We start from the raw sequence: 17,538 nt of genomic DNA on the forward strand, positions 1-17,538 counted from the left end.
TTTTTTTTCACGCACCCCAACAAATTCACTGGTCTGTAACTCCTTATTTATCTGTAAAACACTCAATGGCCATAACCCACCCTTATCTTGGGTCGCTCTCCATTGTTCCCAAAGTCCGCACTACTTTTGGTGGATTTGTTTTCAATTTTCTACCCCAAACAACTGGACCACTAACTAACGAGTTAGCTAACATTTTATTAACATGGATTCAAGTTACATAAATGCATTGATGCATGTCAAAGAAGAAATGTCAGACAAGCAAAAGGCAACTGAGGATATTCTTTGTGATGCTTTGATCACATAATTGAAATTGAATATATCAAGAAGATTGTGTTGAGTAAAGCTTCACCATTTTGGATCTACAATCATTGGGGTTACAGTTCCAGGTTTTTAGGCGCTGTTGAACATACACAACTAATACTTGTCATCCCGTCATACAAATCCACATGATTCTCATACGCACATGATGATCACTCACTGATTGTGATTTCAGTACAAAACGTGGACAAGGTGCATTTTTTCCTCCAGTTCTTGAAGGTGCGTACATATTTGAAGAAGTGTTTATAATTGTGGATTTCACTGAAGCATGAGACAACAATCACAACAAATAAAAAAAAGTTATAAAAGAGTAAAAAAAAGAAAAGAAAAATCCAACCAGCAGGATGAAACATATAAAATAAAGGGGATACAAATCAGATTGAAGCAATTTGCAGCAACACATCGTCACATCACAATTGACTGGCATCATTTTTTACTGTTTTTCTTGTTTTTACATTCATTCCATTTACTCTAAACATGAGTCTGATGTTTTAATTTTGTGGTGAATGGCCAATAAATGTATCCAAACAAATGTAACCATAGCAACGATAAATTGTCACAATCTGATCAAAGCGGAACAGTAGTAGACCTCCTCTGACTTTTCCCGTACAGCTTAATGAGACTTTTTTTTTTTGTGGGTCTACTCATGATAGACATGACTACCAAATTGTACATTGTTAAATCAAAGTGGCTTGGGAACTGAGTTTTCCCAAAAGTCCTGAAGACATTAAACAATTTAGCGACACCTGGAAAAGGTCAATAAAACATTAAAATGGCCGCTCCCCCCCCGGCATTACTTTTTGGCGGGCCTACTCAACGAAGACATGACTATCAAATTTCATGTCCCAAAGTCAAACTGGCTTCTGGGTCAGAATTTAAAAAAAAAAAATTCAAGAGGCTTCAAGCTTCGGCGCCAAGACGGAAACTCAATTTTGCCGACCTCTGCAAATGGAAAATAGACTTCCTTTGCATTTTCCAGCTTGGCTACTTCAGGCTTTCTTTTTTTTTTGTGGGTTTACTCTGTATATCCACGTCTACCAAATTTCACCTCACAAAGTGAAACAGGCTTCAGGGGCTGAATTTTCAAAAAATTACCGGGGGCGCTCAATTTGGGGGAAAAACCTGCCAAATTTGGTGAGTTCTGAGTATGTGAAATCCTTCTAGGTGGTGATTTTATTTGGCCAAAGAACAATATAGTGGTACCTTGACCTTGGAACGCTCCAACTTATGAGTTTTTCCAGTTGCAAATGTTTTTTTTTTGGTTTGTGTTGCGAGCGAGCTTCCAGTTAGCACTCATTTTCTTAGGAACCACGGTTCGAAAAAAGACATCTGGCAAAACACCTGTACAAAAACAAATGTGAGCCCAAAGCACAACGGATACCCTAAAGTGGTGCCTTGAGATACGAGTGACGCAACATTTTTGGAGTTACAAGCTGTTGGTTTTTTGTTTCTGAGCGCTGTTTTGTTGGCAACGAACTCAACTCGGGGTTGAATTTGACTCTCAAACTAAACAGAAAATAAATTACAAGCTGTGTGTTTCAAACAACTCTACTGTCCTTAAGAAATGACCCTGGTAGCTTAACGCTAACATACAACGGAAAACGCCATAGACGTGCTAACGATTAGCATCAATTGTGCAGTGTTGGAAATGCCCCTGCTAGCTTAAAGGGATACTTGACTGAGCCATTTTCAGCAAAAAAAAAGTTAATATTTTGTCTAGAATGAATTTGATAACGTCTTTGTTTTTCTTGTACAATTAATACTTTCAAAAACTATTTTTTCTGCTTGCTGTCGACTGAAGACGACATCGCCTGTGCTGAGGAAGTAGGTAACGACCAATTTGTTTGGGTTTGTTCAGCAAACTGAGCCATGATTGGTCGTTACCTACTTTCTCAGTACAGGTGATATCATCTTCAGTCGACAGCAAGTGGAAAAAATAGTTTTTTAAAGTATTAATTGTACAAGAAAAATAATGACGTTATCGAATTAATTCTGGACAAAATATTAACTTTTTACTGCTGAAAATGGCTCAATGATTCAAGTATCCCTTTAGTGCTAACGAAAAACGCCATAGACGTGCTAACGATTATCATCAATTGTGTAGTGTTGCCAATGCTCCTGTTAGCTGAATGCTAACACAAAATAGAAAACACACTAGACGTGCTAATGATTTGCATTGAGAATAGTGGTGGCCAAGTTGTGTATTTCAAACAACTCTAGTGTCCTTAAGAAATGGCCCTGGTAGCTTAACGCTAACATACAATGGAAAAAGCCGTACATGTGCTAACGATTAGCATCAGTTGTGCAGTGTTGGAATAGCCCCTGCTAGCTTAATGCTAACAGAAAGCGCCATAGACGTGCTAACGATTAGCATCAATTGTGTAGTGTTGCCACTGCCCCTGTTAGCTTAATGCTAACACATAATAGAAAACACACTAGACGTGCTAACGATTAGCATCAATTGTGGTAGTGTTGCCAATGCCCCTGCGGGCTTAATGTTAACACATAACAGAAAACATGCAAGACGTGCTAATGATTTGCATTGATAGTTGTGGTGTTATAAAACTTTAGGCAATTACCGGTATACTCTGCGAAAAACAACTAACATTACTGCAGCCAGACATTGTAAATTAGCGATGGCTCCTAACTCGAAAAACTCTTAAGTTGTAGCAACTTGTAAGTCAAGGTACCGCTGTACGAGCTAAGTGAGTTACGAGCTAGGTCACGGAACAAATTCAACTCATAAGTCACGACTCTCCCCGCCGTCCAGCGAATCATTGACGTCTCAGAAGTTTTGCGAAGAACCCGGGGGATTTGTTGCCATGTTCTTCACCGGTAGTCTCGACTCCGTCCCCTCCCAGGAGTTCCAGTTCCGCCCCCAGCTGATCCAACTCCGCCTGATCCAGCAGCTCAAAGTCGTCGGCTTCGCTGTCCGACTCCTCAGCCGGCTTGGGAAATCTTAAGCCCACGGCCGTCTCCACGCGCTCCTGGATGGCGGCAGCCACGGCAGCGCTGACGGTGTTCTGAAGCAGGTCTAAGATAGCGTCCGGGGGCGGGGCGGCACGCTCGCGCCCAATTGGCCGAGAAAGGTCGAAGTCGTCCTCATCGTCGTCCTCGCCGTTGGTGGTGGCGCCGTTGTCCACGGAGGGGAAGTTGTGGAGACCCCCGGAGAACAACAATTCTCTGTCCAGGTCTGGGAGGTTAAGGGTGGAGGTCAAATGTCAAAGTGTGAGGTCATCGTGGTAAATTTTTTGCTGATGTCATTAATTCGCGTGATTTCATCCGGTTCATCAAGAAGTTATATTACCAGAGGCTTGGAAGATTTATAAATTTTTTTTTAATATTATTCACATTTTTAAATATGTAAGCAATGACTTAATTTGTTATATGTTAATTAGTAACTTATAAATAAGATTTAAATATGTTTTTTTTTTATGATGATTATTATTAAAATTAAGTATATTTTATTATTAAGAGTACTGGAATGTTTGCTGCATTCAACAATTTTTCATAAAAATTAGTTAATATTAAATTATTATGAAAAACAATATATCTTATTTTTAAAGTTTACAATTTCAAATAAAAATGTTTAATAAAATCATGGAATTAATTATAAATAAGATTTAAATGAAAACTAAATAGTATTTATTATTTAAATTAAATATTTTCAAATTTTCACGTATGCATTTTGACTATTTTTATTATGGATCATTTACATTGAAAAACATTTATTGAGCCCTTTTCCTCCAAAATGTGTTCATTTCTATTTCATTTTTCTTATCAAATAATTAGATAATTGGTTTATTTTAAATGATATAATAAAATATATTAGAAAAATAAACAATTTACTTTTTATCAAGTGATTGGTTAATCAAATTTAATTAAATTCATTGTAAATAATACTATTTAAATGGGCAATTATTTATTAAAATGAACTTATCCGTATATATTTTACATTCACATTTGACACTTTTTTCCCACCAAGCATTAACATTATCAAGACTCCATTTGTTGCATTTAATTTAGGTAGGCATTTTTTGTTATAAATTGTATTTAAAAATTGAAAAAGTTTCATTTAACTTGGTTTGCAATACATTTTAATTATGATTAATGAATGATTCCATTAAGTACAGTTACACCCCTTTGCCCCCTTATATTTTTGTTCAAACTGTGCACAATGTTACAGTAGCTTACCATGATATTAAACATACTTTTATGTTTACAATCTCTCTTGTTTATTTTGTTGTTAAATCAGACATACTATGAATATTAATGTCACGCTTGATGGTGGAGCTTGGTGTTGAAAGTTTGAGGAGCACTGATGCCAATCTCAAAAATCACCTTCTGAGTTCTCCGTCTGCGGCGTGTTCTCCTCCGACAGGTTCAAGTTGTCCGTCCACGTCACGTCCGAGACCGACGTGTCCGACACCGACAACTCCTTACATGCCGCCGAGTCCAGCTGACGAGCACAAAACAAAATGCAATAAGGGGTGTGAATTGCCTAGTACCTGGCGATTCAATCCGTATCACGATTCATAAGTCACGATTCGATTCGATACCAATTAATCCCGATACGAATCTATAAGTCGATTATTGCGAAAAAAAATTAAACTGAATGTGTATTTGGGTGTGTGAAAGTTGGTTTGGGAGTTTCTGTGTGTGCGTCTACATACACTCTTAAAGGCAAAGTAAACCCCCCCAAAAAATCAGTTCTACAGAGGTGGCAAATCCAGGTTCCAAAAATAAAAACCCTGCCACAGTTTGGCTTTAGCCCCAGGTGCTCCCTAGCTAGTTCCCCGGGTGCTTGTTTACCTGCTAGGCAGCTAGCTAGCCTGCCACAGTTTGGCTTTAGCCCCAGGTGCTAGCTAGCTAGTTCCCTAGCTTGCTCCCCGGTTGCTTGTTTACCTGCTAGGCAGCTAGCTAGTCTGCCACAATTTGGCTTCATCCCAGGTGCTAGTTAGCTAACTCCCTAGCTAGCTCCTTGTTTACCTGCTAGGGAGCTAGATAGCTAGCACGAGGGGCTAAAGCCAAACTGTGGCAGGGTATTTACTAGGGGTGTGAATTGCCTTGTACCTGGCGATTCAATTCGTATCACGATTCATAGGTCACGATTCGATACCGATTAATCCCGATAAGAATCTATAAATTGATTGTTGCGATTTTCCCCTCCACTCAAATTTAGAAAATACTAATCAGTGAACTTGTACTTGTAAACTGTAAGATTTGTATGAAAATGTATTTATTTATCTGAAACTTCAGGCTTATAACTGTATTTAACAAACTATCTGTTGCAATCAGTTTCATGTTTAACATTGAAATAAAATATTAAGGCTTAATGTTCCATTAATATAAAATTCTTCCATGCTTAAAGTGTGAACCCTAACTCTAAGTAAGACGTTTTGTTGATTATTTCCATCCAAAATTGATGTTTAAACATCGATTCGGCCGCATATTGAATCAATACGAGAATTGGAAAACGACATCCGGACGGCTTCGAAGAAATTCTGGTCCACCATCCGGCGTCTCAGGAGAGGAAAGCAGTGCGCCATTAACACTGTATATAGTGGAGATGGGGTGCTGCTGACCCCGACTCGGGACGTCGTGAATCGGTGGGGAGAATACTTCGAAGACCTCCTCAATTCCACCGACACGTCTTCCTTTGAGGAAGCAGGGTCTGGGGACTCTGAGGTGGGCTTTCCTATCTCTGGGGTCGAAGGCACTGAGGTGGGTTGGAAAGCTCCCCGGTGGCAGGGCCCCGGGGGTGGATGAGATCCGCCCAGGGTTCCTAAAGGCTCTGGATGTTGTGGGGCTGTCGTGGTTGACACTCCTCTACAACGTTGCGTGGACATCGGGGGCAGTGCCTCTGGATTGGCAGACGGGGTGGTGGTCCCCCTTTTTAAGAAGGGGGCATTCCAACTATAGAGGGATCACACTCCTCAGCCTCCCTGGTAAGGTCAATTCAACGGTGCTGGAGAGGAGGGTCCATCGGAAAGTCGAATCTCGGATTCAGGAGGAGCAGTGTGGTTTTCATCCCGGCCGTGGACCAGCTCTACACCCTCGGCAGGATCCTCGAGGGTGCATGGGAGTTCGCCCAAGCAGTCCACATGTGCTTTGTAGAGTTAGAGAAGGCGTTTGACCGTGTCCCTTGGGGAGTCCTGTGGGGGGTGCTTCGGGAGTACGGGGTACCGAGCACCGTGATACGGGCAGTTCGGTCCCTGTACGACCGATGTCAGAGTTTGGTCCGCATTGCCGGCAGTAAGTTGAATTTGTTTCCAGTGAGGGTTGGACTCCGCCAAGGTTGCCCTTTGTCACCGATTTTGTTCATTACTTTTATAGACAGAATTTCTAGGCACAGCCGAGGCGTTGAGGGGGTCCGGTTTGGTAGCCTCAGCATTGCATCTCTGCTTTTTGCAGATGATGTGGTGCTGTTGGCTTCTTCAAGCCGTGATCTTCAACTCTCACTGGAGCGGTTCGCAGCCGAGTGTGAAGCGGTTGGGATGAGGATCCGCACCTCCAAATCCGAGACCATGGTCTTCAGTCGGAAAAGGGTGGCGTTGCTTCTCCGGGTCGGGGATGAGATCCTGCCCCAATTGGAGGAGTTCAAGTATCTTGGGGTCTTGTTCACGAGTGAGGGTAGGTTGGAGCGGGAGATCGACAGGCGGATCAGTGCAGCGTCTGCAGTGATGCGGAATCTGCATCGGTCCGTTGTGGTGAAGAAGGAGCCGAGTCGAAAGGCAAAGCTCTCGATTTACTGGTCGATCTACGTTCCTGCCCTCACCTATGGTCACTAGCTGTGGGTCGTGACCGAAAGAACAAGATCCCGGATACAAGCGGCCGAAATGAGTTTCCTCCGCAGGGTGTCCAGGCTCTCCCTTAGAGATAGGGTGAGAAGCTCGGTCATCCGGGTGGGACTCAGAGTCGAGCCGCTGCTCCTCCACATTGAGACTCGGGCATCTGGTTCGGATGCCTCCTGGACGCCTCCCTGGAGAGGTGTTCCGGGCATGTCCCACCGGCGGGAGGCCCCGAGAACGACCCAGGGCACGCTCGAGAGACTATGTCTCTCAGCTGGCCTTGGAACGCCTTGGCTGGTTAAAGTGGCTGGGGAGAGGGAAGTTTGGGCTTCCCTGCTAAAGCTGCTGCCCACGCGACCCGACCCCGGATAAGTGGTAGATGATGATGGATGGATTGCATACTGTAACATCGCGATATATTGCAATCGATTTTTTCGCATCTTTTCATGCACTCACACATACTGCAAATAACGCATTTGCTTATTCATATTTAATGATATTCAACAATATGAAGATAATGATCATGTCAATTTATCGTACTTATCAACAATGATTTAACAAGGTAGCAAACCAATATCAATATGCAAAACTTCTATAGAATATCTAAATGGATTTCTTTCGTTCCTAGGAAATCACAATGTCACATCATTGGTGAGCTTAGAGGAGGAATGCATCCACGAGCTTAATGCCAACACAAAATGGAAAATGGCATAGACGGGGCTAACGATTTGCTTCAACAGTTGTGGTGTATAAGGTTTCGTCTCTGGGAAAAACTGCTAATATTATTTGACCTGACTGAGTCACTGAGAATAGAGGTGACTCACCAGAAGGAGCAGCCCAAGGAATTGAATTGAAGCATTAAATCACGACGCAAAAACCTTTGATTATTGATTGATTATGTTTCACCAATTAATGCACTATGCATGTTACGCTATACTAACTACATGTGTCATGTGCCCACCTTAGGAAACATGGACGAGAGGTCCGACTCCACGGATTCCTTCTCAAGCCGGGCCTTCAGGATTCTTCTCTCTGCAGGACCGCACGAGACCACAACAGTTCAGTCCATCATCTACTAGACCACAAGCTAACAAACTAGCATGCTTGCAATTTGTTTTCAATGTGATGTAATCACCGTGATCCTCTTTTATCTTCTGCACCAACGCCGCCACGCCAAAGTCCAGTTTTTGCAGAAACGGCTTCAACCTCAAGGACGCCTCCGCAGACGACAACACAGGCCACAGAAACACAGACAGCACTGAAAAAAGGAATTGTCAGAGATCAGAATGGTCAGAGATTACAATTGTTATAGATTTGCATTTGTCATAGATCAGACATAAATCCGAATTGCCATAATTGTCACAGATCATAATTGTCATAAATTATAATTGTCATAGATTTGAATTATAATACACCAGAATGGTCATACATCAGAATTGTCACAGATAATTGTCATGGATTATAAGTGAAATAGATTTGAATTGTCATAGATTAGAATTGTAATGGATTTTAATTGTAATAGATTTTAATTGTAAATCATAATGATCATAAATCATAATGGGCATAGATTATAATTGTTATAGATTAGAATTGTAATAGAGCAGAATTGTCGTAGAGCAGAATGGTCATACATCATAACTGCCAAAGGTCGTAATTGTCATATATTACAATTGAAACAAATTTGAATTGTCATAGATCAGAATGGTAATAAATCAGAATTGCCATAGATTAGAATTGTCACAGATAATTGCCATGGGTTATAATTGTAATAGATTTGAATTGTTGTAGATCAGAATGATCATAAATCATAACTGCCAAAGATTATAATGGTCATAGATTAGAATTGTAATAGATTTAAATTGTCGTAGATCAGAATGGTCATAAATCAGAATCGCCATAAATTGAATTGTCCCAGATCTGTACTTGACTCGGAACTGTAATTGACAAGAATTGCCATTCTGAAAGTGATTAGAATGTCATCAATCGGAATAATTATTGATTAGAATGGTCATCAATAAGAATGATCATTGACTAGAAATGTCTTAGATCAGAACTGTCATTGTGAAAATTCATCTTAGGTTAGAATGAATTCATGCAGTTTATTGAGTCACAGAGTAGTGGTGACTTTTGTCTGTATGACAACAATACACTGCCCCCGGTGGCCACACCAAGAACAGCAGCATGAAGTCAGGATGTACGAACTGGGAAAAATTGCTTTTTTTTCTCCATTTTAAATTATTTAAGGAATTAACTGATTAGAAAAAGGATGAGTGTGCGCAGTGGATCAAAAAATGTTGACGACGTCCTCATAACATTAAATGTCGAAAGAATTAACACATAACAGGTGCCCTTCAAATTTGACAGGTAAAACATGTTGATTAAAAGCCTTTTTAATTAAGCGATTAATCGTGATTAATCAGAATTGTAATCTGTTTAAATAAACGGAATCGTTTGACCGCTCTTAGAAATATTAAGCACAATCTTACAAAGCGCTATTTTTTGGGTGGGGAGAGGGGGGCACTCACCAACAAAATAGGAGATGACTATCCCTGGAATGTAACGTCCGAGAACAGCAAAGAAAGTGCAAAAGCTGCACACCAGCAAACAGAACTGAAGGAGGAGAAGAAGACCACACAGGAAAGTCATCAACCCCTCCTCCTCATCATCACGATGAAGATGGAGAGGGGAAACGGCCTCACCTTGCCGGGGTTCTGCTGCCTGAAGGCCGACGTCTCCTGCAGGAACAGCCGCAGAGCGCCGCTCAGGTGCAGTTCTGAGCCCGAGTCCGGGTCCATCATCTCCCAGCTGAAAGACAGCCGACGTCACAGTCGTCACAGTCTTGTGTTGAAAAGGTTCCACGCGCGTTGCCTTGACGTCATCTGGCTTTTGTTGCTGCGCTGTATTACGACAGCAGCATCAATCCTCCCATACTCGCCAAGCACATGGCGGCCAGACCATGTTTAAAGTGGAAGTCAACTTTAAACATTTCTTGACAATAATATGTTAAACGTGAGCTCACTAGTCTAAACGTGACATCCTGATGAATATTACATTTGTGGAATATGTGTTAAGCAGCCGTTTTTTTTCCTATCTGAGGGGGGGGCGGCCATTTTGCCATTTGAAGAGGACCACATTTTGCTAAGAATACCGATATAATACAGCGATAAATTAATAAATAAATAATTGATGTACTGTGTAAACAATGTACAATACAAAACAGCAACTCACAATATGTTACTGCTCCATAAATTTAGCTAATAATACATTATATCAGGATACAGCGATTGCGCAATACGTTGCCCCCCCCCCCCCAAAAAAACATCGGTGTAACTCACGACATGATATTGTGACGATATTTTGGCACCAATATCAAATCATATCACAGTGATTGCCAAGTACGACAAACGTCTACGTCAACTTACCACTCAATACAATTGAGTTTGCCTACCACACCGATACCGGTCAGAAATAAATAATACAAAAAATGTATGACACCATTTACAGTATCTTGACTCACACTACAATATCATCCGAGTGAATTTTGCCAACGATTGTGCGATACACTGAGTAAAAAAAAATAATAATAATAAAAATAAATAAATAAAAAACATACATGTGACTCACGATACGATATCTTGACAATATTTTACTAAGTGTCCGGGTTCTGAACTCGTACCTCAGTCCTGCTCCACGTCTCGAGGTCGCACCCTGGCAATAATAAATCCAAAGCAAACAAACAGAAAATTCCGTAGGTCCGAGCCCTCGTTGGGAGTGCGCGTGTTCGAATCCCAGCTGCGGCACGACGCGTGTTTACGCTAAATCAAGTTCGGCTCGCCTTTTTGAAGGCCGGCGCGCTAAAAATAACAACAGTCACGCTACTCGGTGACGAAGGCCGACAGCAGGACGGCACACACACATTTGGACACACACGTGAACACACACACACACACACTCTTAACAAACAAAATACTCACACATTCATTCACACACACAAATGCATACAAACACACTCTCAGGCACACACATACACACATTATTTCACAATTCAACTCATGTTCCTCTAACGCAATATTACCCCAAAATACAAGATTTACACTAGTGGGGCTGCATAGAAAATCAGGGGTGGCAAATCCAAGTCCAGAAAGTAAATACTAGGGGTGTTAGAAGAAATCAATTCGGCAATATATCGCGATGTTACAGTGCGCAATTCTCGAATCGATTCGATATGCGGCCGAATCGATTTTTAAACATTAATTTTTTTTTTATGGGAATATTCAACAAAACGTCTTACTTAGGGTTAGGATTCAGACATTAAGCATGAAAGAATGTTAAATTGATGGAACATTAAGCCTTAATATTTGATTTCAGTGCTGTTCAAACATGAAACAAACTGCAACCTGTTTGTTAAATGCAGTGGCTCAGTTATAAGTCTGAATTTTCAGATAAATACATTTTCATACAAATCTTACAGTGCACATGGACAAGTTTACTGATTAGTATTTTCTAAATTTGAGTGGGGGATCGCAATAATTAATTTTTAGATTCTTATCGGGATTAATCGGTATCGAATCGAATCGTGACACGAATTGAATCGCCAGGTACTAGGCAATTCACAACCCTAGTAAATACCCTGCCACAGTTTGGCTTTAGCCCCTCGTGCTAGCTATCTAGCTCCCTAGCAGGTAAACAAGGAGCTAGCTAGGGAGTTAGCTAACTAGCACCTGGGATAAAGCCAAACTGTGGCAGACTGGCTAGCTGCCTAGCAGGTAAACAAGCACCCGGGGAGCTAGCTAGGGAGCTTACTTACTTTTGGAACCTGGATTTGCCACCTCTGTAGAACATATTGTTGTCAAGATTTATTTGGGGGGGGGGGGGGGGGGTTATTTTGCCTTTAAGAGTGAATGTAGACGCACAAACTCCCAAACCAACTTTCCCACACCCAAATTAATTTGCTCTGGACTGACTGCTACCTGATTATTATCATGTAGATGATTTTTGGTATTTTCAAAGCTGAAACTATCACTATCATGTTGACATGAGATGAAATCATGTGTTTGTTTGTTGACGTGCTTCACAGTCGCTGCCTCTCATCCAATCAGAGCGCTCGATGAGGAGCACGCCCCCTCCCGGCCGGCCACCTGATTGGTTCCGCCACCCGGCCGTGCCAAAGACGTTGCCGATGTGAGGAAACAGCTGAGTCACGCACACGCGGACGGGCACACTCGCTGTTCGGGTTTCACAAGTGTTGGGACACTTGAGGCTTTCTTGTGGGAACGCTCGTTCCTCGAAGACCGCCGCGCCGCACCGCGCGCCGCACGCTCCACCGTCACGTGATGTTTGTATGCTCCGTTACTACACACGGGGGCTTTTACATGTTGCCTCAGCAACAGGCCATGATTGACAGCTACAAGAGGGCCACATGATGTTTGTACACTTGTGCTAGTGCGACACACACACACACACACACACACACACACACACACACACACACACACACACACACACACACACACACACACACACACACACACACACACACACACACACACACACACACAATTAAGTAGGTGACATTTGCGTAAGTGTGTGTGCAAAGGCGTCAGCTGTCGGCGGCTGTAATCTCCCACAAATCTTTGCATGACGCTGGACGGACAGACACAGCTGACAAACACCAACAACATGACAAGCAATAGGAGCGACGAGCCACGAGGACCGTCACTATTGAGTATTTTTAGAATCGATAAATCTATCGATTATTCAATTGATTAATCCACTAATCAGATTCATTTCGATTTTGCATTCAAGTGTACTACAAAAGCATTTTGCCTGAGGACGGTTTATTAACCAGTGATTTGTTTATTTTGTACTTCGTATTTGTATAGTAATTATTAAAAAAAAAAAAAAAGGGGGGGGGGGGGCGATGTTGTACTATGTTACCTGTAAGTATGGTCATTGTTTTCAAGTAAAAACAGATGTTTGCAAATGTCTTATTTTAATTACAGTGTTTCAGTTTCCAGAGGTTTGGCACATTTCTTGAAACTGAGATGACATTTTCCAAATGGACAAATCCCTAAACGACCTTACAATCGGGTCTCAACTGAACGGCATTTCTCATTGCTTTCATCAAATTGCCAACGTCTTCGTACATGTCTCAATTGCCTCAGTGGATCTGTGTTAATGTGTTGTGGACATTTAGCCTACAGTTAGCACAGTGTGTCCACATTTAGCACATTTTCCAAATGGATAGATCTTGCTGATCGAACTGCATTAGTTGTTTTTCAGTCTAATGGCTGTCCTCTCCAAAACATGTCAGCAGGATTTCAGTGTGTAAGTCATAATATGTCTGTATGTTTGACTCTATTTTGAGTGGGACCAAATAGACGCCGTTTTGGAGTCATATTTACACTTGGAAGAGAGTAAAATAAAGAATTGACAACAAAAAACGGTTGCAGTACCACCCGAGCTACGCCACTTCTACTGTTTGCTTAGCTCCAAGATGTTTTTGGTCTCGGAGTTATGAAGGTTCCAGCTGACACGAGCGATATACTTACTACAGTAACAACACACAGCAGGAGCTCTGTTGCTCAGGACGCCGATTGGCTGTCTCCCAAGCTGAAGGTCGTGAATTTGTTCCTCAACCCTTGAGTGACTTTTACTTCTTTATTTTTCACTTCTTTATTTTACACTCTTCCGAGTGTAAATATTACTCTAAAAATTGGTCTATTTGGTCCCGCTCTAAATAGAGTCAAATTTACTTGACAGAATTTACTGTGTAGTGAAAGTGTTACAGTAGTTGGTTCTTTATTTACGCTGTGCGCTAGGTGTAATTTTAGTTATTAGTTCTTCATGAATATACAGATTTGGGCTTACACTTTCTTTTGTTGCATTCTAATGTGTACGTAACTTCGTGTCAATAAAAAGTGTTGCAATTTCCTTGACTGTGAGTGGAGTATGTCAAACCGCAAACTTTGAAAACTGCTCTTGTCAAATCCTTTTCCCCCCTCAGTTTTATATATAATTGTATTTTGTTAGCGGCACTTCTGCTGTTGTGACAAAGCATCTAATGATTTTGACTTGCAGTGCTCAGAGAATGCCAAAGGGACGATGCATTTTGGGGGCACTGACTACTTATAGTGACATTGAAATGTGATTTTGACACATATGTAAGCTGTTTTGGAAGAGATATGAGCTTTTGCAGATGATCCAAGGTGTTGCGCAAAATCATGCAAGTTACTTTTGGCAAAAGCACTAAATGAATGCAGAGGAGCCAAAGCAATTGATAAGGATCTTTGCAGTTGTGACAGTACCGGGAAAGGAACTTGTGTGATTATTTTTGGGATAGATACGTGCTTTTGCTAATACACTGATAGGTTGTGCACAAATGTAAGTCTGTTTGGCCAAACGAGCTTGCAGTTTTGAAAATGTCATCTCTCAGTTTCAAGAAATGTGCCAAACCTATAGATAAAAACTGTAAACATAGAAGATAATCAGTCTTCTTTCATGAAGGACTACAGAAATAACTGATTGATCAATTACTGCTGATATGCTGAAATCAGAGGATTTGAACAATTTTTAAATTAAAAAAATGTCTCCAAAGGATTATTACAATAGTTGACGATTAATTTGATAATCGATTACTTGTCGTGAAATGTGGCGTCCCCCAAGGTTAACTTTTAGGTCCCATACTTTTTCATTGGATGGATGGCTGGATAGATAGATAGATAGATAGAGACAGCTGCCTTGAGAGAAACGGCACAATGTCCATTCAAATGACAAATGTGGCACAAATTATTATTTTTAATTTCTTTACATGCGCTTTAATTATGTTTGTTTTTTAATAAAGTGCAATATTAGGCCTCTTATTAAAAAAACATTAGAAAAGATTTTTGTTGGACTAATTTGGGAGGCTGGAACAGATTCATGGCATTTCTATTTGTTACAATGGTGAAAGATACTTTAACAAACAAATATTTTGACTTTACAAATTACACTTGTATCTCAGGGCACCACTGTATTTGCATGAGACAGATCCGCCCTCCAAAATCAAGTGTGACAAAGGGCATGTTTTGCAATTCTTCATCCTTTTGACAAAAATTGTCGTTTTCAATTGAGAAACAAAAGCATCAAATGTGTTGCGACGCTTTTCTTACCTTGCCGACAGGCTGCGCAGCACGCCATCTCCTGCAAACAACACAAAGCAGCAATTCATCGTCTGACTCGACTGAACGTCAAGTGAAGGTGCGTGTTTTGTGACCTTTGACACCCTTGACGGCCGTCGTGAAAACCTTCAGAAGTAGCAGGATGCCGATCAGGCAGTACGCTCGCAAGCGGCTGTGGGCCAAAAACCTGCACGAAGCATATTTGCGTGAGTACACTGGGTGCCTTGAGATATGAGCGCAATCCGTTCTGCGAACGCACTTAACTCAAATCTCAAGTCATCTTTCCCCATTTTGTTGAATGGAAATGCCATTCATCTGCCACAGCCACCTTGCTCTGTGTGCTCTCTCTCGATGATCAATTCGGCTCCCACTTGTTGCTATAGAGTCCCGTGAATCAAGTCGTTCACAAAAAAAGGACCATTTCCCGGCTTTCATTGCCCACCGGCACTTGGTAAATCCTCACATTGGTTTACGCCTGAGCCCGTTTTGAAGGTCTTCACATCTTGCCGTGAGGTCCGAGTCACGTCGCCACAGGTACCGGAGAGCTTTCTCGCGTCTCATCCCCCCTTTTCCTCAGCCGCTTCAATTAATTCCCCACCCTCGGCCTCACACAGCCTTCCTTCGTGCTTCGTCATTTGGTCTTTTAAGTCCTCTATCGACCTTTCCATCCTCTCCAACGATACTTTTGTTTGGCTGTCCTGGTTTTCACGTCTTTTTTCAGCTCACCGAGTATGTCGGAGAGCTCCAGCCTCTCTGGCGAGCTACTGTTAGCTTTAGCCCGGTTAGCTGGGCTAGCGGACCTTCTTCTCTCCGTTTCGGCCTCGCGTAGTTTCGCGTCTGTTCGAGCTATTACTTTGTTTGCCGGTATAACTCATCGAGAACGGCCTGGTTGGGTATAAATACCGAGTGTAAAATGAGTTGTCAAGGTAAATTGTAACTTTTCGACGGGAGCTCCCCCTTGAGCGTGTTGTGTCAGTCGTGACGTCACCGGAAGTCCCTATATTGCACATTTTCCAGATCCACAAGTTGCACATTTTAAAACATTTAGCTGCTGATGCACTTAAGTCGCTTTCTTTTATTTCATTAGAAGTGGTAACATCAACACACATTATTGGTAGAAGATCACATCTGTGGTCCTTTGGTGAATCTATTTCATCCAGAAGCGCTTCACACAACAATATTGTATGTAGGAATGGAGAAAAACTTTTCTTTTTTTGTTTGTTTGTCATGGTTTCATTATTGCTATTATTTGACATCTTGTGAAAAACTGAGTTGAGAAGAGCCGCTATCGTCTACAACTCGCGCTCAAGCGCCCCATACAAGAATTGAGCCAGTGATCAAACGTCACCGTCGCTTTGATTTTTCATCTGAAATGCTCCTTTAGTCGTCCCTCTTTGAACCACAATCCAGTTAAATGTTTTATGTCTAATTGTCTATGCCAGCTGTGCCAATCCTTGACATTGGCTGGCAATTAATCAAATGTTAATCTACTCTCCGCAGTACTCGTGCCCCGACATGAACTTGTATTAAATGAGTTATTCTGATGAACTGTAATTCATTAATTCGTATTTTTCAAACGTGAGACGCACTCAGGCTTCACCAAATCCTAGCAAGCTACGCCTCATTTTGGTCATATGTTCATAAAAGATTTACAGTACACATTTCCCATATTTTATACATACTGTACGTATGTCCACTGAAAACACGTTCACAGAAAGAGAAAGCATGGAATGACAAAACATAGAACATCAACATAAATAAAGCTTTTTAAATGACATGATCATATTTTATAGACCAGACCACAAGCCGGTGTAGAATTGTTGCTGTTGTTGAATGTCTGCGTCATGCTGCCCGCCGACTTACCAGATCGCCGCGTTGGCTGCAGCAAACAAGGCAAAAGTCCTACACGTTCTCCGCTGCCAGTCCACCAGACCGGTCGGGAGACCCCCAGCGGGTCGGTCGGGGGTCGTCCCCTCCCCGGCCGAGCTTCCTGCTTCCCGGTTTGCAAGCATCACAACTCCGTCGCCCGCTGTGCAGCCGAACTCCTTCAGTCGAGGTGCGCGTCAAGTTAGGCGAAGCAAACTACGACTCTTACTTCCGGTGGTGACCTTTCAAAATACAGCCTCCATTTTCTGTGCCGGAAGTTATACGTTTCTACTCTTTTAAGGTACAGTACATACACTGTTCCAGAAACGTGCTCTTTGAGTCATGGAAATAGACATAGGGATCATACAAACCCAATATTTATACAATCAAAATCCTTCAAGTTT

General features: G+C 41.7%; 1 protein-coding gene across 3 annotated transcripts; it reads right to left on the reverse strand.

Moving 5' to 3' along the window:
* Positions 1-175: 175 nt before the first annotated feature.
* Positions 176-17,452, reverse strand: retreg1 (reticulophagy regulator 1). 3 transcript variants are annotated; one of them, XM_086072499.1, is made up of 9 exons: positions 17,132-17,452; positions 15,364-15,455; positions 15,260-15,290; positions 9,809-9,914; positions 9,635-9,719; positions 8,245-8,367; positions 8,071-8,141; positions 4,660-4,777; positions 176-3,511 (listed from the first exon to the last, which is right to left on the reverse strand). In XM_086072499.1, the coding sequence occupies exons 1-9, from the start codon at positions 17,278-17,280 to the stop codon at positions 3,093-3,095; spliced, it is 1,194 nt and encodes a 397-aa protein (XP_085928625.1). In that variant the 5' UTR covers positions 17,281-17,452; the 3' UTR covers positions 176-3,092. The 3 variants fall into 3 exon arrangements, with proteins under 3 accessions (XP_085928625.1, XP_085928626.1, XP_085928627.1); XM_086072500.1 differs by lacking the exon at positions 17,132-17,452 and adding an exon at positions 15,597-16,285; XM_086072501.1 differs by lacking the exon at positions 17,132-17,452 and adding an exon at positions 15,533-16,282.
* Positions 17,453-17,538: the final 86 nt, after the last annotated feature.

Source organism: Leptonotus elevatus, chromosome 1, assembly GCF_054856555.1.
Source record: "Leptonotus elevatus isolate MCC_2025b chromosome 1, RoL_Lele_1.0, whole genome shotgun sequence".
NCBI classification, from domain to species: domain Eukaryota; kingdom Metazoa; phylum Chordata; class Actinopteri; order Syngnathiformes; family Syngnathidae; genus Leptonotus; species Leptonotus elevatus.